Raw genomic sequence first — 21,522 nt, forward strand, 5'->3', positions numbered from 1 at the left:
GCGCTCCTCCTCTGGCTGCACCGGGCACCGGTGGGCACCGGGCACTGCGCTCCGCCCCGGCTGCACCGGGCACCGCTGGGCACCGCGCTCCGCCCCGGCTGCACCGGGCACCGGGCACCGCGCTCCGCCCCGGCTGCACCGGGCAGCACCGGGCACCGCGCTCCTCCTCCGGCTGCACCGGGCACTGGGCACCGCGCTCCCCTCCGGCTGCACCGGGCAGCACCGGGCACCGCGCTCCTCCTCCGGCTGCACCGGGCAGCACCGGGCACCGCGCTCCACCCCGGCTGCACCGGGCAGCACCGGGCACCGCGCTCCCCTCCGGCTGCACCGGGCAGCACCGGGCACCGCGCTCCACCCCGGCTGCACCGCTCCGGGCTGCCAGGGATGCTCCGCCGGCACCCAAAGGTGGAGCGGGGTGGGGTAGGGCCAGATCCACTCTGCCCCGGACCGGGCAGGGCAGATCAGCTCCGCCCTGAGCTGCCCCACCCTGACCAGCCCCACCCTCAGCCATGCCCTGCTCTGCCCTCCGCCCCATCCTGCCCTTTCTTTCCCCCACTGCCCCGTGTTCACTTTCCGTTCTCCCGCAGCCTCAGCGCCGCTGCAGCTGAGCCCTCCTGCCCTTCCCCTCCTGCCCCTGCCTCCCTCCGAGCTCCCTCCTCTCCGCCCCCCACCCTCCTTACAGGGCTGGGGTTTTTGGTGCTGCTCGCACCCTTCTCGCTCGGTGACCTTCACCACTCCTAACGACCATTTCTGGGTCCAAATTCTGATGTCCTCTGCAAATTTAGGCACTAATTGCTCCAGCACTTCTGTTTCTGATTTGCAGCATCTCGTTACACTGTGGATTACACCAGCACAAAACTTGCAACTGTCATTCAATGGTTTTCCTTGCAGTTGAAGCAGAGTCATCCTGACATTTTGCAATGAGGACATTTCAGCAAGGCAATGAAGAGTTACACCAGTTTCAGGCACCAGCACTGAGACTATTTAGACAGATATTTCCAATGCCATCCCAACTTGGGCGGTCTTATTACAAAAACTGTTTGTAGGATTGATTTTTAGGCTGTATTCCAATTAAGTAATACCATGTTTTAATTTCTTATTTCCCAATCTACTTCTTACCCCCTCATGGAGGGAATTGAAATAGAAACAGAAATCCCTTCTCCCACAAACACTTAGTGTCTCATGAAACATATTTGCTCTATTTTTTCTCATGTTCTACATCTGATTTTCTTTTTATATTAAAGGATATGATGTATTTCACTGTAAATTATAATTAGTAAAAGGAGCAGCTGAAGAACCTAAACAGGACCTTGTAGTTGACCAAAAGCAGTCACACCATTGCCACAAAGCCTGTACAGGCTGAAATGCCTCCCTATCCCCGTGGCTTTGCCTCCTGCTCTCTGCCCACGACACCAATTTCTCACCCAGGGCTCTCCAGGGCCTCACTGATCCTCAAATGCACCCAGGTCTCTCAGCTCCACTGACCAAAGAACATGTAAATAAATTGTATTTTGGGGGTCTGCCTGTACTCCTTCAAGGAGCAAGCCCTGCTGCCAGTTTCCCACTCAAACAATGGATTGGTGGCTCTGACAATGCATTTGCAAATTGTACTCATTACCTATTTAGCACAATATGCTATAAATTTTCTTCCATTATAGTTTTGCTACTAAATAAATAATTGGGCTTTTTATGCATAGGACTATTTTTTTTTTCCTGATGAACACACAGGAAAGTAATAATAATTACATCCTGTTTGACTTCTTATAAGCTGAAATATTAATTCAATTTTAGAACTACTTTTGGGGGTTTTTTTACTTTGTTTTTTTCCCCCTAACCATGAGTATCAAAATATAGGGAATTCTGACATCTAAGGAGTTGGCTCAGACTAAGGGTGTGTGACTGGTTGAACAAAATGTTTATAATTCCACAGGCAGCCTGAGTCGTGCCATTACTCTTTGTACCTGTTATTATCTGATTCCATAAGTGCATGTTTTACAAACTCTGGGGTGCACCCTCTTTGTCTGGGAGCACAGCCCATTGCACACAGGATTTCACCTTTGTTTCAGGGCTGTGTTTGCAGAGAAGGGGAGGATTTGGTTGCCAAGGGGAAATGTGCAGCACTTGGCTCCTACATTGGGATAATTCACAGAATTCCAGGTTGGAAGAGACCTCCAGGATCACTGAGTCCAACCCAGCCCTAACACCTCAACTAAACCATGGCACTGAGTGCCACATCCAGGCTTTAAAACACATCCAGGGATGGTGACTCCAGCTCCTCCCCAGGCAAAGCATTCCAATACTTTATTGTTCTTTACATGGAAAGCTTTTTCCTGATATCCAACCTGTATCTCCCTTGGTGCAGCTTGAGGCTGTGTCCTCTGGTTCTGTCAGTGCTGCCTGGTGCTCCTGACCAGGGCCAGGCACACAGGTGGGTTGGGTGCTGTGAAACATCACTGCTCCTCAAGCAGCACCAAAACAGGGCTGGACCTGGCATTGCACCCCTCAAAATCAGAGCCAGCCTGCCCAAACCTCCCATTCCTGGAGCACTGCACCCCTCAAAATCAGAGCCAGCCTGCCCAAACCTCCCATCCCTGGAGCATTGCACCCCTCAAAATCAGAGCCAGCCTGGCAAAACCTCCCATTCCTGGAGCATTGCACCCCTCAAAATCAGAGCCAGCCTGCCAAAACCTCCCATCCCTGGAGCATTGCACCCCTTAAAATCAGAGCCAGCCTGCCCAAACCTCCAATCTCTGGAGCATTGCACCCCTCAAAATCAGAGCCAGCCTGCCCAAACCTCCCATCCCTGGAGCATTGCACCCCTCAAAATCAGAGCCAGCCTGCCCAAACCTCCCATTCCTGGAGCATTGCACCCCTCAAAATCAGAGCCAGCCTGCCAAAACCTCCCATCCCTGGAGCATTGCACCCCTCAAAATCAGAGCCAGCCTGGCAAAACCTCCCATTCCTGGAGCATTGCACCCCTTAAAATCAGAGCCAGCCTGCCCAAACCTCCCATCCCTGGAGCATTGCACCCCTCAAAATCAGAGCCAGCCTGCCCAAACCTCCCATTCCTGGAGGCACTGAGAGCCAGGGAAGCCCAGCCCCAAAATCAGCACGGTGGGATCGTGGTCCAAGTGCCCTCAGCCCCCACGGGCTGCATTCATCTTGGAAATTTATCTCGGAGAGGGCTGGGCTGAGACAAGACTGCTGCCATGAGCTGTGGAGTTAAACACTCCCAGATTATCAGGCCCTGTTAACACCTGCAGCTCGGGGCTGCACGCACGCCTTTGATATTATTTTTGCGTTTGACAAGTGGGCGATAGCGGATATCCTTTAAGCCCATATTTAATGAAGCCCTCCATAAATCCATCAACACTTGCTCAGGGAAACTACAATAAAGCTCCCACTGCCACGGGCTCTGCTGTGCAGGGAACATTTGGCATCCTCATAATGAAGTTTCAGAGCAGACACTGCTCTGAGGAAGTGCAGCCTTTGTGTAGGATCTTTTTCTTCCTCCCATAATTATATGTTGTGGATCAAGAAGAAAACAACCCTTTAGCACCTAATTTTTAAAACCATAATAGTCAAACTGTCATTCAGCCAGGACAGCTGTCAGCTTAAGGAATGAAGAAAGAAAAAGGCTTTCTAGACAAATAAACTCCCACTTGCATTTTATGTTTGTGTTTTGTTAGTTCTTGAAGTGATCTGGCTATTTGCTGTAGCTGCTCTGTGAATTCTTGCTGTGTTGTTTTTGTGTTACACCTCCTGTGAGTGTGATAAAAAAATGCAAAGCTATAAACTGAAAATATTTGTTACGCATTTTATATGTGCAAATTTTATAAAAAGTAAAAAAAAAAACCCAACAAAATCCCTATATAATGTAGTTTTGTCATTTAAGACTAGAAGAGTTGAGGGGGAAACAGAATAAATAAGGAAGGAATTTGATGTTTTTAAAAACTGGACTTTGGGACTTGAGAGGGGTGGAGTACTTTTAACAGATACAGAAATTTAGGTACCCTGAGGCAGCAAATCACCTGAATGTGTGCTGAACTCTAAGGACCTAAGTAATCAAACTGGTTTCGTGGGAAAGAAAATCAAAACAGTGTGTCAAAAAAAAAAAAAAATTAAAAAGTTATGTTTGGTATTCTGAACATCTAGACTGCACGGAGACAAATTTTTCTAAAACAAACTTTGCCAAGTGGATGGACAGGACTCTGAAGAGCTGTAAAGCCAACCCAGGGAGCTTGATTTACAAACATCCTCTGTCATCACAGGCACAGGACTGCAAGGGCAGGGAGCAGTGGGAAGAGCAGGTGAACAGAGGATTCCAGGACTGATTCTGTGTTACTATGCTGAGAACACAGGGTACTTGTCATTCTTTTCCCCAGACATTGCTCCTGTTCACAGCACACCATGGTTTGTGTTCCTGGCCCTCAGACTGCCTTGAGTTCATTAACTCAGTGCTTTAACCCAGCTCAGTTTTGTTCCCTCCCTGGAAAGGGGCTCAGGCACTGGCAGGAGCTGCCCAGGCATCCCTGGAAGGGCTGGGGACAAAATAAATATACATATATATTTAACAGCACTAGATATTGTGAATTTACTGGATTTGGGGTTTTAGTTTTTTTTAGAGAGACACTTACCCAAATGTTTAGTCATGTCTGGATTTTGCCTAAATCAAGTATGGAAAACAAGGCCCACGATGAGATCCACCTGTCCTCATTCTGAGTTGGGACTTCACTTTCTGCATGAAGCAATTGAGTCAGAAGTGAATCCTTGGCCTGTGAGAGGTGACAATCAGATATGTTAATAAAGAAGTTTAGAAGGAGATGGTGCTGCCAGAGAGTGGCTGGGAAGCCCAGCACAAAACCACTTAGAACAGGCATTAACAAACAATATTTCCAATAAAGCAGACAGCAAGCAGAACGTTGCAAAGCCCTTTATGTGCCATGAACTCAGTGCACAAAGCAGGAGCTGTGATAACAGAATGATAGCACGGTAATGGGCTCCAGGAGTGGGTAATTGCTGGCTCTGTCTGTGCCTCTGAGCTGTTTCCTGTCCTGCTGTGGCTGTGCAGTGCCAGGAGCTTTTCTAGGTCAGTGGTGAATGTGAGCTGAAGTCAGACACGTGAGCCCAGCTCTGAGCACACCCAGGCAGCAGAGGAGCCCTCTGGGCTGAGCACACACAGAAAAGCACCAAGAGAGCCTCAGCTGTGAGCAGGAACCTCTTGGGACCACACAGACCCAGCACAGCTTTCTGCCTGCCCTGGGATTTCAGACAGAAACAACCACTGTCCCTGACTCCAGACTGCAAACCCTGCAAGGAGCTCCATGGCCTTCAACAGAAAAGAAATTTGAAAACTAATGTAATACTCATCTTTTGTTGTGTTTCAGCCCCTCCCTGCCATCCCATCAGCTCAAGCACCTCACCAGGTCCTTTCCCCTGTGCTGATCCCAGCCCCATGGTCACTCATCCCTTTTTCCCACTGTATTCACCAACCCCACTGCCAGCTGTGGCAAGGCAAATCAGCCCCCCTGAGCTCAGCCCACAGCTGTCACCTACAATTGTCAAATTCCCTCCTCAAAGTTCCATCAACTTTTTGGGAACCTTTGAACAGAAAGGGACAGGTTATAAGAAATCTTTCTTTAGAGGAATACTTGAGGTAATACATTAAAGAAAACGTTCTTACTGTTCAGGTTTTTTGTTTCAAGCAACACAACACTGAAGCTCAAATTTAACATTTTGAGCAAGCCAGATTTTACCTTAGCTCATGCAAGCACATATGTGAGGGGCAAGGTAAACAATTCCAAACAGGAGCAGGAAACTCCTGCAGGCAAGAGAGGCTGATGGGCAGAGACAGAGCACATACCCAGCTCACTGCTCCATCAGCTCCCTGAACCTGCTCTGACTCACATCAAAGGCCACAAGACAATTAAAAGAGACAGCTGATTGTCAAGATGCAACTGTAGGTGTTGCTGGAAGCTGAGCACACTTGCCACTGTGGGCACTTCCAGCTCAGTGGGTTTCTGCAGGTTCAGCTCTCACCTGTGGCACAGCAGGTAATGCCCAGCCCTGCCTGCTCTGCAAACCCTCCCTGCAGCAGGAACAGCCCCGGGGCCCAGCTCAGACAGCTCCTACCTGTTAGCCAGGTGCTGTGGGAAGATCCAGGACCTGCTGGCAGCAGCTTAGCCAGGGATCTGTCCCTCCAGCTGGAGCTGCCTTGGCACCAGGCTGGCACAGCTCTGGGCACAGCCAGTGCCCACCCTGGGAGGGACAGAGCTTCCCAAACCTGACTTGTCCTTCCTCCAGAGCTTGGGGCAGAGATAACAAGTGTTTGCATTCTGCCAAGGAGTGAGCAAGGAGCACCATGATGTTGGGGAGGTGCAGTTTAGGGTTCCCTGGTCCTGCACCCCTTTTCTTCCTCTGTTACTTCCCAAGGGCAAAATGCAGTTGCTGGTTCATTTTGCAAGAATGAGGATCTCAGCACTTTTCCATTTTATCAGGGCTGTTCTCAGAACTGTTTTTCTTTGCTCTTTAGGGGAAGTTATTTATCCATCCCTTTTCTATGCAGCCAGCATCTTCAGGCACTGGCAATTTGACAACCTAGTATTTTTTTCCCCTTTGTAGGATGATCACAGTACAAGAATGATGGCACATATTCCTGTCATTTCATTCTAATGTGGAAATCAACATCCCTGGCACGTCCCAACCCCTGCATCAAACCCCAGCTGTTCCTGAGGAATGGATCTCAGACTCCTCCACACCTTTCCAGCTCCTGTTGTTCTAAGCAATGAACTAAATCCTAACCAGCTCCTGGGTTTCAGGTCCCTGGAGTGAAGCAGCATGCTGCCTCTTGAACCTTTTTTTGCCAGAAAAACATTAGGCACCAAGTGTGAAAAAGCCATCCCAAAATTTATTCTCAAAAATGCCAACAGAAATGCATCAGTAGATACTCAAAAACTACAGAATTCTTAGAAGTCATACATTCACAATGTAGAAACGTGACAGTTGGGATGCCTTTTGTGTCATCTACGTAACAATATCCATTGGACAGTGTAAACAGGTACTGGTATGTTCTTACCCACAAGTCCAGCAGGAAAGGCACAACTCGGCATACAGAGATCATAAGCAAGATTCAGGTGCAACAACATCACACAAACTTTTGGTAATCTGCATTTCTGGGGCCTTCCACAGCAGAGACTGGACTTGAGGATTTCCTGCAGTCACCAGCCAGGTTTCTTTCCCTCCTCCAGTCCTTCCACACCAAATGCTCCCTTTGCAGCCTGGTTCAGATCCCACTACACATCCAGGTCCAGCAGGCGTTGGAGGAATAGTGAAAGGTCAGTCCAGCAACTCCTCAGGTGCTTCCACTAATAATACATCAGGTTTTGGTTTCACATAGTGCATGGAAGCATCTGCTCGAATCTCAGTCATTACAGTGGTCATTATTAGAAAAAATAGACACTACAACTACAAAAGGAAAAAATGAGGTAGATAACTTAGAATCCAGATGACTATCCCAGCAACCTTCATACAACACACGTGGGTCATTAATTAAATTTTGGTGGAATGCAAGCTCGCAGACCACCAAAAAAACCTTAATGACCAGAGTAGGAATGCCATCCAAAAACCCACAAAACATTTAACCTAAGCATGAATACTTCATATTTAAATACAGGTTTACACAGATTGATCTCCTAAATTACCAAAACAAAACGAAAAAACCAAAAAAAACCAACCAAAAAAAAAAACAAAAACAAAAACAAAGTCTCTTGCTAAGGAAACCAGTTCCCATGGCAAATTGCAACAGTCACCTGAGATTCCTTGCAGAGCTTTTCGACCTGACTTCCCAAGGCAAGTCTTCCCTTTCAAGAGGAAACAAAACAACAAAAAAAAGTATATACATACCCACCCACGCTTGTTTGGGGCTCCTGTACTGAAATAAAACATCTAGGAAAAACTGCACATCTTTGGAAGCAGGAATTTTGGCACTATACGTGAAGGACTGTCCTAGTAAGTAGTAGTATTAAATAAGCAGCAGTCAACAAACAAAGAATTCATTACTTAGGAGCAATGACTAAAGGAAAAAAACCAGCAACTTGCTTTTCATAGAACTTCTGAGGCAAAAAACCAAAAGAATTAAAAAAAAACAAAAACAAAACAAAAAAAACCAACTTTGTCATTCTTATAGCCATTAAAAAGAAAAAGTACATTCAGAAACCACACAGAGCCAAAAATCCAAACAGAAAAACTCTAAGAGGGTGGCAGACATTCTAGGATATTTACCCGCATTAAGTTTCCATTTCTCATCAGTAAATAGAAGCTTTTCCATCAACAGTAGGTCGTTTCCACTCTACTCCAAACCCCCATTATCACTCTAAACAAAGAGGTAAATATTCTAACCTTTGGAATTTCAAGTTGCAGAAACTTCTGTAAGGCTTGTACACGTTAAAGTCACACGCAAGAACTACTTTGCAAGACCCGCATCTTTCCAAATAGAAGGAAATCCTATTCTTTATTAGTCACTATTTGCAAAGCAACGTCATGATTGTACTCTGGGCAACTCTTACAAAGACAACCATAAAACCATTTGCACGTCAATAGGAAAATAGGAGGCCGAAGTGGAAATCTCTTAAAAATATACGTTTGTGTCTATATATATTTGTTCTTTGTGTAGGTCAGAGCCTTCAGCTGACGGCGATTTTGTTCTCCTCCAGGAAAAGGGGGAACTGGTGTTTTGGCACAGTGTCTGCAGCAGCAGCAGCCTTCTCCGCGTCAGGGGCAGGGCCAGGCTGGGCCGTGTCGCCCTGGGGGGCTGGGGCAGAGTTCAGGGGGGCTGCCCCGGGCAGGGCCCCGCTCTGGATCACCGAGATCTCGTTGTTCTTGGCGGCCAGCCCGTTGCTGAGCACGGCCGCGTACTGGCTCCACACGGCCGGGTCCAGGCCCACCGAGGGCGCCACCGCCTCCCTGGGGAACAGCTCCGACACCTTCTTGGGGTCACTGCCCAGCAGGGCCATGGGGTTGTCGATGGACAGGCGCCTGCCCCGCCTGGCTGAGTTGTTCCACATGTGGGTTCCCACGTGGACCTGATGGAGATGGGGGGAAAGCAAAGGGAATCATTAATGCTGCAGCTCCTTCTGGGGCACCCACATTCTGCTCTGCTTAGCCCAAATTCTGCTCTGCTCAGTCCAAACCCCGCTCTCCTCAGCCCAAACTCGTCAGGCTTGCTAAGTTTGTATTCAGGTGAACATTTAAGCTGGGTGGTTCTTGTCAGGGTTCCCTTCCTGGCATGTGTAAGACATGGTCATACCATGCCTGACATGGAGTTGGCTGCTACAGGGCTGGGAGGACTGTGTTTTACACTGAAAATAAGTGGTGTTGGCAATGACACCCTCTCTCCCCCCCCCCAAAACAGAAGCCACATTATCTGCTGCAAACAGACCATACTGAAAAAACCCCACTGGGTAATGCAAAAAAAACACCAGGTAATTTGGCAGAGAGGTTCATTTAAGCTGAAATCTTCCACACCACATTCTGCTGGTGCTTCCAGCAAGGTGCTGCTCACACACTGCAGAGGATTTTCTCTCCCCATCAGCATTCATGCAAGAGGCCTGAAGAGGTTCTCACAGGGAGGGAGAAGCCTCAGTGCAAGTGAGGGAGCTGAGTCCCTCACAGGGCAGATGGATTCATCTGGCAAAAGGACAGACTCACAGCACTCCTTCAGTGTGTGCTTAGACACAATCCCCAAGCACTTTGTGCCATCTCAGGATTATCCCAGTTTATCCCTCCTCATCTCACAAAATTCCAAGCAGTGCAGTGTAATGCATTTACTCAGCAGGCAGCATTCTGTAGCTGTCTATGGAATGCTTATGTCTTGACACATCCAAATCCAAATTAAAAAGGAAAGCAATCTGCTTAGTTAGGGCTAAGCCTACCCTTCCATCCCAAAAGGAAAGTCAAGGACAGCAGCAAAGACCTAAGGGTGATCTCAGTAACTCACAAAAAACTTTGTGGAAAAACTCAGGAAGGAGACAAGAGTCGAGAGGAAGTTTTGGAAGAACTACAAGAAAAATCAGTGCTTCCTCAAAGGCAGGCCAAATATTAGAAACATCCAGCTCTGGTCTTGGTTCCAGAGACAAAGGAGATGACAAGAGGACCCACCTTCAGGTTTCCCTTGGTGGTGAAGGCTCTCCCACAGATGGTGCAGGCAAAGGGCTTCTCCCCGGTGTGGGTGCGCTCGTGGATCTGCAGGGCGCTGGCAGAGGAGAAGTTCTTGCCACAGGTAGTGCAGATGTGCTGTTTGGCAGGACGGCAGAACTTGGGCCGTGGCACCAGCAGGGGGGTGACCCCGGGGGACAGGGCTGGGGGGCCAATGAAGTGGCCAGTGCTGAGGGGACGGTCGCTGGGCAGCTCCATCTTGATCAGGGCCGGCGGGGCTCTGACGAAGGCAGCAGGAACACTGCTGCGACCTGCCAGGGAAGCAGAGGTGATGCTGATCCCAGCCCGATCCTGAGCCTGGCTGACACTCCAGGCCCTGCCTGAACAGCCACCTGCAGAGCCCACCACACCTCCTAGCACACCCCAAAACAAAGCAGTTCAGCCCTGGGTTTGCCGGTCAGCTTACAAGATAAAAAGTCTTTCAGGTCAAATTTAAATCAGCCTTAACCTCAATGTTAAAGAGCCTGAAAACCCCACAAACTGTTTCAGGTTACCATGTCACACTCTTGGGATAAGCAGTTTTCCCTTAAAACACAACTTTTGAAGAGCTATAAGGAGGTATCAAGCGAGCCCATGAAACACAGCAAGGGCACAGTCTACAGTAATTTTAAGAAGATGACAGCACCCAAACCTTTGAGTTTTGTGCCTGACTTAGGAAAACTTTACAGGGCCTATGCCCTCATCCAACGAGAGGAACAGGAAGAGGAGACAGCTGAGGAAGTTTTGTTTCCTGTGGGTCCTTTTAGGATTGATTTCCTGCTGCCCCACCCCAAACCCCTGCCAGCACTTTATTACTCACCATACTCCCCATTCGCAAAGTGGAGCCCAGGCTCTTCTTTAATGACCTTCCGGCCGATGTTGCCGTAGGTTAAATCCAGAGCTCCGACAGCCCCTTCCACCTCTGCAGGAGCGCTCTCGGGGCCCTCTGACCTGCTCCCCGTGCCCGAATCCTCCTGGCTGTTGCAGGCAGGGGACCTGGAGCGGACGCTCTCGGCCTGGCTGTTGGCGGGGGACGGCGCCTGCAGGGACGCGGCCTCGGAGGCGGCGGGGCTGCGGCCGTTCTGGTAGTCGGCATCTCCCGCCAGCGAGCACGAGTCGTTGGTCAGGCCGTCGCTCTCCGCCGAGCCGTTCTCGCTGGACTTCAGGCTGCTCTGCCGCTGCAGGCTCAGAGAGGAGGCGACCATCTTCATCTGGCTCTCCAGCGCCGCCACCCCGGAGAAGGCGGCGGCCGGCGACTCTGATTGTGCGTCAAACGGAGTGGGAGGTTTGGAAGAGCTCCTGGGGCCATCCTGAGAATCCAGGTCATCCTCCAGCATGTCGATGCTTTCCACCATCTCCTCCGGGCGGCCGAGCTCCCCGTTCTTGTCGGGCAGGGCAGGCTCGGGCTCGGCGCCGTCGCAGGGCGGCTCCGGCAGCGGCGTGTTGGGGATCTGCCCGCCCATGTGCATGCGGATGTGCTGCTGCAGCACCACGGCGTTCGTGAACTTCTTCTGGCAAATGGGGCACGAATGCTGCATCTTCAAGGGGGTGTTGGCCCGGTGCACGCCGTAGTGAGTTTTGAGGTTCCCCTTGGTGGAGAAGGCGCGGCCGCAGATCTTGCACTTGAACGGCCTCTCCCCGGTGTGGGTGCGGTAATGCATCTTGAGCGAGCTCTGGCAGCTCAGCACCCTGTGACAGATCAGGCACTCGTTGGGGTCTGCAGTGGATTTGTCGATGTTCTCAACCAGCTGCTGGAGCTTCGATGTCTCCGAGCCTTGCTCGTTTGACCCACTCACGTGGAAGATGCTCATGCTGCCGGCAGCTTGCGGTGAGCTCAGGCTCTGCTCCGGTCCTGACTCGTGACCGATGGCCCCGGAGGAGGAGGAGCCACCCTCGCTCTCGGGAGAGGGCCTGGACTGCAGCTCACCTGAGAAGGTGCCAGGCAGAGGCTCCTTGATGCCCGCCAGGCTGGAGATGCTCTGAGGTGCGCCGCTGGCCGCAGAGGTAGGCAGAGTTGTCAGGAGAGGTTTGCTGTCCACAATCAGGTTGGACTCATCCAGTGGCACAGACATCCCGTACGGGATCCCAGTGCTGGTAGGAACATTGTCCAGGTGCTCAGGAACTGGGTAAGGATTCATCTTTATGTGGGGGTACTTGTCTTTGTGACGCTGAAAATGCACTTTGAGGTTTCCTTTGGTCGTGAAGCGGTTCCCGCAGATGTTGCATTTATAGGGTCGTTCCCCGGTGTGGGAGCGGAGGTGGATCTGCAGGGCACTGTCGTTGCCAAAGACCTTCCCACAGAACTTACACTTGTGTTTGAAGAAGGGCTCCTCTGCGCTCGGCTTGCTTTCAGACACGCTGATGTTGGGGGGCTTCCCCTTCCCCTTCTTGGAGGGATCCATGGCGGACGAGACCGACAGCGGGTTCTGGAAGATGACCGAGCCGGAGGACTGAGGTAGCAAAGGACTTGGGAACTGAGAGATGGAGCCGGGGAGGCCTCGGCCCCCGTCTGGCTTCAGGGGGAAGGAGGAGGAGAGCCCAGCAGCCAGCGAGCCGGCGGCTGCCACGCCAGGGGTAGAGTGAGGTAGCTTTCCTTGCTTCAAGGACTCCAGCGATAGGCTCTGGCTCCCGGCCTTCTGCCCGATGAGGGCCACGGCAGCCGAGAGCTGCTGCGACATGTGCGCGCCCAGGGCTTTGAGCGGGTCGGCAGCGGCCGCCAGCGAGGGGTGCAGGGCGTGGGGGGCCATCATGGCGATCTGGATGCGGATCTGCTCCGTCAGCTGGATCTGCTGCAGCTGCTGCTGCTGCAGGCACACCAGCTGCTCCAGGATCATGGGGATGGCGTTGAAGCCGGCCGAGGAGGCGATGGCGTCGGACGCGCGCTGGTTCACGGCCACCTTGGTGCCGCGGATGGTCTGCAGCGTCACGTTAGTGTTCGGTACTTTGGGCTTTGGTAGATAGCTCAGGCCGGGAGCTGCGGCAGTCAGGGGGGGCTCTATTTTAAGGTACATTCCTCCCACGGGCTCAGCATCCAGCTTTCCTTCTCTCTTTTCCACAGAGGGCGTGCAGCCCTTGCCCTGAAGGTCCCTGCGTGTCCGGCCGTCCATCCGCTCGCTCGGGAAGGGCCCCAGAGAAGCCTCGGAGAAGCTCTCGGGGGGGACTGTCCCCTCGCTGTCATTCATGATTAGAACAGGTGGATTTTTAGTGCAATTTTTCTTATGCTCAAGGAATTCGGACACAACAAAGAATTCTGCACAGCATTTCTCACAGATTTTGGTTTCCTCCGTGCGGCACCTTTTGGAACTCATTTCACCATCTCTATCACCTGGGACGTCTTGTGGACTCCCTTGAAATAAAAGAAAGTCGCATTATTAATTGCTAGATTTGGACCAAGCACTCACTCTTAAGATCACTGACCCCACCTGAATCACAAATTAAAGATACAAGACACTGGAATCAAGTTAGCAGATCAATCTGAAGTTCTGCTCTTTGTTTTGACACCAATTCCTTCACAACCCCAAACAAATCTGCATCTCAGTTCAGTTTATAAGAAGAAAAAACATATTATAACAGGACTCTCACAATGCTCAGTGAAAAGAGATTAATCTCAAATCCCTTTAGACAGGTAAAACACTCCTGGAACAGATCTGCAAGGCAGCACAGCTTAAAAGGAAAACAAGGACAGAGAAAACATTGAAGCACTGAGCAAAACACCACACAAATTATTTGCTGTTTGCACTTCAGGTTCTAATTCTTTGTTAACCATCCCTCACAAATTCATAAAAGGTCATTAACACAGGAATTCTGAGCTATTTTTACTGTACCGATCTAAACGACTTTCACTCTGCTGTTATGAAAGTAATTACAAGCCAGGAGGGCTCACCAAGAAAAAAAAAAAAAAAAAAAAAAAAAAAAAAAATGCAAGGCCGATATCAACTCTCAAATCCTTCAAAAAGTAAACACACCCCAAGAATAATCTCTTCATAGACACAGTAGCAAAGACATGATTAAATTCTGAAGCTTGAAGCTCCAGTAGGAGCCTCCATGGATACTTATGATTATTAAAAATAATACAAGTAACGAGTTTTGGCTGCAAAAATACACCAAGGCATTTCCGATCTTCGCAGGAGGCCTCGTTCAGCTGCAGCCACAACTCACCCACTTTTGGGAAAGGGCAAGGAAAGCCAAGCTGGGCTCCAGGTTCACTCCTGCCCTTCCACCACCATCACCCCACAGCTTAGACTGTATTTGTACATGGCCAAAAAAAAAAAAAAAATAAATAAAAAATTCGGGGAAATATCTGAACTGGAAGAGGTTAAGAGAAATGATAACCAAAACAGGATGTTTTTGCTCAGCCTTGCCATCCTTCAAACAACAAAGTCAGGGCCTGCTTGAGGCGGGGCAGAGCTCAGGGCAGGAGGAAAACTTTCCAGGGAGAGGGAAGAGCTCCAGCAGGATCCCTGCCCCATCAGCTGGACCATCCTGGAGCTGGGATTTCCCAGTTCTGGCGGTGCAGAGGCTTCACCTGGCCCAGCCCCGTGGGTACCCGGGATGGTGTCACTGACCCATCCCACCATCCCCGCTCAGCACCACCCCTGGATGCTGAAGGCAGCACTCTGCAGCCTCAGGGGCTCCTGGATGGAGCCTTTGGTGTGTGCAAGGTGTGGCCAAACCACCCCAGTGTGCCCTGAACACGGAGGGGAACCAGGCCAGGTGACAACTCCAATATCACAGTGCTTGAACTGCCCTGAGGGAGGACACTGCAAACCTTGTCACTCGGTACCTCAGCAAGGGCACTGTGTGCATCCCACAAACTTCAACTTGAGGGGCATGAGGTGTGTGTGACAGTTTGCTTTCAAAAATAAACATTTCATCAATTACAAAAATTTGCCAGTAGAGGCCTATGATCCTCAGAGGAATAAATCCAAACCTGCACAAGTCCTTGAACAGGGAGGACAGGAGTTCTCAGCACAGCTATAATCAAAAATGTTGGGATGCCTCCTATCTAAACAGGGAGAATTAAACACTTCCCTTTTAGCTCAAACAACTCCTGTAAGTGAAAAACAAGAATAGCAGCACACGTTTCCCATCCCAAATATCATTAAAGTGATGTCTCTAAAGCTAATTTAATTCTAGAAACACACAGAGGAGTCCAGCCTGCAGGCAAATACAACTACTACGTGATTCAGAACTTGGTCAGAGTCAACCAGGACCAAGAATAGATTACTTTAAATTTGCTTTGCAAGCATCTGAGCAGATAGATATTATTGGAAAAAAGGTACCTGGGTTAAAAATAAAAAAAAAATAAAAAATTACAAAGAACTACCAGCCTGAGAGAATTACACTAATTGAGAGGTCTTAGACTACTTTTCTATTTCACAGAATACACTAAAACATGAAAATCTCTTTTCCAAATCTTTAAGTGTTTGGGGCTTTCCTACTCCCGTCTCCCGGGTAGAACGACACTGTTTCCACATCACGAAATATTAAAAAATAACCTCAGCTTTTACTTTTTCCAGTGGCACAAAAATGTCTGCACCAAACACTGCTGCCCACCCCCAAGGAGATACTCCAGGATAATGTCTAGACAAGTCCTCAAACTTTAACTGCTTCAAAGCATCCGATCATTTATCTCCTTTCCCTTGATAATACTTCTTATTTTTCTACTTCTGTGCTGATAAGATCACACGAAATTCAGTGCCCCTTTCCCAATCTCCAGCACAGCCCACACTCCTCATTTTCATAATTCTGAGGAACTCTTTTAGCTTTTCTGGTTCTGAGCAGCAGAAGAGAAAGGAACTCCAGTAAAGTGAAAGTTCCTGTGCTGGGCAGCAGGGCAGAGGTTGGCAGCTCTGCCCTGTCACATATTTTCATTTCTATGACAGTAAAGTATTAGCTTAGAACTCTGAATGAATTAAATTCGGAACTTGCTGCACCACAAATAGGGAAGTTAAGCACTATCATCCCTTTTCCTTGAAGAAAGGTTTTTAGATAAATTCACAAGTAGGACACTGGGTTATTTTACAGTAGCTGGAATAATAAAGGAGCAATTGACTGTTTCTGTAAAAAAACAAACCATCAGATTCTGTGAAAATCGTGGTGATGTGGAACCACCTCCTGTCCCAGCCCAAGTGCAGCCATCAGAGCACCCCAGCCCGGAAGGCACCGAATTAAATAAAACCTGAACCATGCCAAGGGGGCAGCTCTGCCACCGACTGCACCAGGATTTCCCTGCCACAACATTCCTGGTGCACTTCACTTAACCCTCTCCAAAGGCTTCCCAGGGATAGGACTTCTACTGTGGGTTTTTTTTTTTTTTGTTTTTGTATCTCCCCACCCCCGAATTTCAGGAATGTTATCTCTCAGCATCTCGTTATCCAATAAGTTGGAAGAATGCAGTAAACCCAGCAGGGGGGTTAGATTGAATCACTGGCAAATGGATGGATAAAATCCACTATTGTGTAGGACAAGGCAGTCATCGACAAGGAAGGCTGATAAAATCCACACCGCTAGAATATTTTTTTTAAAGGAAAACAGTAAAAGGAGCGAAGCAAATCTGGTTTGATGTGATTTCAAGAGGGGTGCTGCTGGCCTATCAGTCATCTAAACTATTAGTGAATTTTTTCCTCAACTTTATTTCATTTGAACGGGACGAAACAAAACTCAAGTTTTCCCACCCACTTTTTTTTTTATTCAGGAGTTTTAATACCTTTGGTAAGCTTACTTTCCTCACAGCCTACATCTGACCAACTACTTCTACTTTAAGGTTAACAAAACCAGGCACTATCCCGGTTTAGATTAGCTCACGGAGGATTGATTAGCACTTCCCGACACGAACCCCGTGCCATCAGCTCGCTGTCGCTCTCGGGTCGCGCTCCCCCGGTGCTTTTCTCCTGCTCCCAGCTGCAAAGCCACGACTCCCAAAAACTCCCAAACCGCCCTCCTCCCGCTCTCAAACACCATTTAACGCATTTTAACTAGGACAAAAATCACTTTCGTAAGTAAAACGCACGGCTGACAACTTACAGGGTTATTCCAAAGGCCTTGATGCTTTCCACTCTGAGCTCACCAGCCGCGTGTTTGTACCACGGACGCGTTCCACCCACACTCAGCATTTCACGTGCTTACAACAGCCTCTCTCAAGGCTTTAATTATTTTGTTAACTACTTACTAATCCACCCTTTGGCCTATCCACAACTTCGAGCGAGATATTCAGCCGGACACAGAACAAACCACAGAAAAAAAAACCATAAAAAGCGATTGTAAAGAACGAAATAAGTGCAGAAAGTCGGGGGTAAAGCGGGGACCCGAGGAGATGACACCGAGGCCACAACGCTGCTCTGGAGGGGCTCGGAACCCAAATATCCCCCAGACACGGAACCCCACCACTGGGGAAAGGGGCTCGGAATCCAAATATTCTCCCGGACAAGGAATCCCACCACTGGGGAAAGGGGCTCGGAATCCAAATATTCTCCCGGACAAGGAATCCCACCACTGGGGAAAGGGGCTCAGAAACCAAATCTCCCCAGACAAGGAACCCCACCACTGGGGAAAAGGGGCTCGGAACCCTCCTCCTCCTCCGGGGCAAGGGGTCAGGATTCCCCCACCGGGGAAAAGGGGCTCGGAAGCCAAATCTCCCCCCGGACAAGGAACCTTCCCGCTGGGGAAAGGGGCTCGGAACCCTCCTCCGGGGCAAGGGGCTCAGAATTCCCCCATCGGGGAAAGGGGGCTCGGAATTCAAATCTCCCGCCGGACAAGGAACTCTACCACTGGGGAATGGTGCTGGGAACCCCCTCCCCTCGGGGCAAGGGGCTCAGGATTCCCCCACCGGGAAAAGGGGGCTCGGAACCCCCTCCCCCCGGGGAAAAGGGGGCTCGGAACCAAAATCTCCCCCCGGACAAGGAACCTCCCCACCGGAGAAAGGGGCTCGGAACCCTCCTCCTCCACCGGGGCAAGGGGCTCAGGATTCCCCCACCGGGAAAAGGGGGCTCGGAACTCTCTCCCCCCGGGGAAAGGGCTCGGAATCCCCTCCCCTCGGGAAAAGGGGCTCGGAACCAAAATCTCCCCCCGGGCAAGGAACCTCCCCCCGGGTAAAAGGGCTCGGAACCCCCGGGAAGCGCCGCCCGCCGCCGGAGCTGCCGGGGCCGGTCGGTGGAGGGCACTCACGGCCCACGCTCCGGGCCACCGCCACCCCGGGCGGGGCCACCGCCAGCCGGGCACCCACCTGAGCCGCGGCATCCCCGCATCCCCATCCGCGGCTCCCGGCCCGGCCCTACCTGCCCCGGACCACACTGAACACCCGCGCGGTGTTTAAGAGCGAGCTAAACGGCACAAACCCCGCTGCCAAGGTCAATTGCATGAGAGTCCTAATTGTGAGCCTGACATCAACTTACCACCCACAGCAAGCAGGAGGAGGCAAAGGTTAGAGCAGCAGCTCTGTCAAAACGTCACACTGCCGCCCGGCCCGAAAGGGCTCCATCCCCGCTATGAATATAATGTTTCACTTGCGTAAAAAGGAAAAACAAGCCCCCTGATTCCCCCGGGCACCCTCTCCCCCTTCCCAGGGCTGCAGCACCCCGGGCCGGACCGGCCAGACCCCGACAGCATCGTCGGGCAAGACGAATCAAACCCAAGATAAACCACAAAAAAATTGGGCTTTCCTTCTTCAACCTTTCCTTTTCCAACATACCTCTCCAGTTCTACAGAGCTCAGCGCACGAATCGGAGATATAACTGAAGCAAAGCTACGCTAATTTTACCCTGATTAAAAAAAAAAAAAAAAAAAAAAAAAAAAAAAAAAAAAAAAAGTTGCAGTTTGATACTGTATTTTTACGAATGAATCCGATTTTTAATGGCAGCAATCCAGCACAATAGGCATTTTCAAGCCCTTTGTGGAAATGCTAATTTTCAGTATGTAGCATTATTCCCCTGTGACCACCTGCTGATTTTTTGACCTGTTAATGGATCCCCAGGTTCGCGGGACACTTTAACCCGCTGCATTGTTCACAGAGGTGGGTCCCAAATCGCTTTGCGAAAAAAAAAGAGAATACTTGCAAAAAAGGAGATAAGGGCTTGATTTTATTATTACATTATGTGTATATCCTCGCTAATGCCCCAGACAAATCCCTGCGGAATTTCGACTTTGTTATGCAGCTTCATCACTTATTATTTACGGGCACACCTGGAGCGGGGAATATCAAGACTATTCGGGAGACTGGCGGGCGGTCCGAGCCGCCGGAGCCGCAGCCCCGGGTTGAATTTCGGGGAGCGGAGATCCCGCAGGACGGGGCTCAGTGCCCCGACCCCCAAACCCGCAGCACCCCACGGGCAGCAGGATCCCCACGGCTTCCCCAGGTGCGCTCCCGGAGGGATTTCATCCAGAGTTTGGTTGTTAAAATCGAGAACGGGAGAGCGAGAAAAAAAAAAAAAAAAAAAAAATCCCGAACAACAATAACAAAAAAAGCAGCTGGCCATTGCCCCGGAGAGCGCGGTGTGGAGCGATCCTCCCTCCCTCCCTCCCGCACGCCTCCCCCGCCCCAGCGGCCGCATCAGGAGTGATTAACCCTTTTGTTTCAGCGCGGGGCCGGAGGTGCCTTTCCAGCAGCGGGCAGAGATTTACATGTGGAAACATCACCTCCATCCCCCAACCTAACCATATGCACAAAGGAAAACAGTCATGCATTAAACATGGGATTTATTGCCTTCTGGCCAGCATGCTGTTTCTTAAGTCACCATTAACCGGACCCAACAATTGCACATTTCGACTCAAAGAAGAGAAGGGGGAGGAGGAAAAAAATAAAAAAAATTAAAGAGCCCGAACCTCCCGCGGGCTGGGAATAAGCAGCTCCCGTATCGTGCATGGGTTTTGATCCTTTCTAGGCACGGAAACAAAACCAGACCCAAACGCAAGCAAAGAACCCAAAGAAAGTTTTTGGGGGGCGCGCGGAAAGATTTGGGCACTACAACAACCGGGAACAGGCGCTGCCCAGCCGGGCCGTGCCCTCCTCCCGCCGCATTCCGGGAGCGGGACGGGCGCTGCGGGATTGTCCCGGGGCTCGGCAGATGCTGCCCCGCTCCGTGGGGGCCACCAGCGAGTTCCCCTTCCCCTGCACGCCCACCCCACCAGCCCTGGCTGCTTTTAGCCCAGGGTTTCTCCTTTCCCCGCAGCACGGCCCAGCAGTGCGAGCTCCCCAAAAGCGCCGAGAGCGATCCGCGCCGGCCGAGTCTCCCCCGCGCTGCCCAAAATACAAAGCGCTCGCGCACACCTCGTATTAGCTCACCGGAGTTATTTTAGGAAGTCGGAAATCAAAGATGGCTGGAGGTCAAGCTACAAAAGGTCCAGGGCGATTGTGATCTCCAACAAAAATAGTCCGAGCGTGGAGATTTTTCTCCCCCATTTTTTGTTTTTTTTTAAAAAACAGCCCCGCAAAAAATTCTCATCTAACTCCCGACAAAGTGCTAAGCACACCGAGGAAACGCAGCCCGAGCCATTTCCTACCCCTCCGAAGCTGTCGGTGATTTCTCGCTCTGCCCCCCCACCACCCCTCCACCCCCGTGCCCCCAATTCCCTTTGGGGTTTTCCTCCCACGCGGCCGCGGCCCCACGCGGGACCCGGCGGAGGCTCCGCGGCCGCGGGGCAGCGTGCGGGGCATTGCGGGGCGCTGCGCTCCGCGGCCACCCAAAAACTGAACACCCCCCCCCCCCAAAAAAAAAAAAAAAAAAAACAAAAAAACGCGGCACTCGTGCCTCGCTCAGCCCCGCAGCAGAGTTCAGCCCCTCACCCAAATTAAAAAAAAAAAAAAAAAAATTAAAAAATAAAAGTGGGGCGAGCCGAAGATCGGCTCGTGGCAGAGCCCGAAGGGGGAAAGGAGCGGGGGGTGAAGCACGAGGGTGGAAAAATCCCCCCGGGAAGCGCCCCCCGCACCAGCCCAGCCGGAGCCGCGGCCGCTCCGCGCTCACCACTTGCAGCATCTGGGGGCTGCTCCTCGGAGTTGATGTGCTGGGGCTTCGCCTGCTTCCGTCGCGACATGGTGCACCAGCATCGGGAGCGTGCAATAGTAGCAATTATTTTCCTCTTCACAACAAATTCCTAGAGTTGGGAAATTTGGGGCGGAATGCGCATGTCAGAGTAATTATGATTATCAATAATGCATTGCGATTTATCATGGGTCCCTGACGGCTGATTGGCCTGAGTCCAAGGGCTCACAGATTATTCAAATCAGCCCCATTGATCCGCGCAGCGGGGCACGCTGGGCCATGTAGTCCGTGCGCTCCCCGCGCCCGGCGGGCGACAAAGGCGAGCGAGCCCCGGGCCACCTCCCCGCTAAACAAA

General features: G+C 50.8%; 1 protein-coding gene across 1 annotated transcript; it reads right to left on the reverse strand.

Moving 5' to 3' along the window:
• Positions 1-6,886: 6,886 nt before the first annotated feature.
• SALL4 (spalt like transcription factor 4) lies at positions 6,887-21,291 on the reverse strand. The gene is made up of 4 exons (XM_056507762.1): positions 21,150-21,291; positions 11,012-13,537; positions 10,156-10,463; positions 6,887-9,080 (listed from the first exon to the last, which is right to left on the reverse strand). The coding sequence occupies exons 1-4, from the start codon at positions 21,217-21,219 to the stop codon at positions 8,682-8,684; spliced, it is 3,303 nt and encodes a 1,100-aa protein (XP_056363737.1). The 5' UTR covers positions 21,220-21,291; the 3' UTR covers positions 6,887-8,681.
• Positions 21,292-21,522: the final 231 nt, after the last annotated feature.

This window comes from Oenanthe melanoleuca, chromosome 20 (assembly GCF_029582105.1).
Source record: "Oenanthe melanoleuca isolate GR-GAL-2019-014 chromosome 20, OMel1.0, whole genome shotgun sequence".
Taxonomy (NCBI): domain Eukaryota; kingdom Metazoa; phylum Chordata; class Aves; order Passeriformes; family Muscicapidae; genus Oenanthe; species Oenanthe melanoleuca.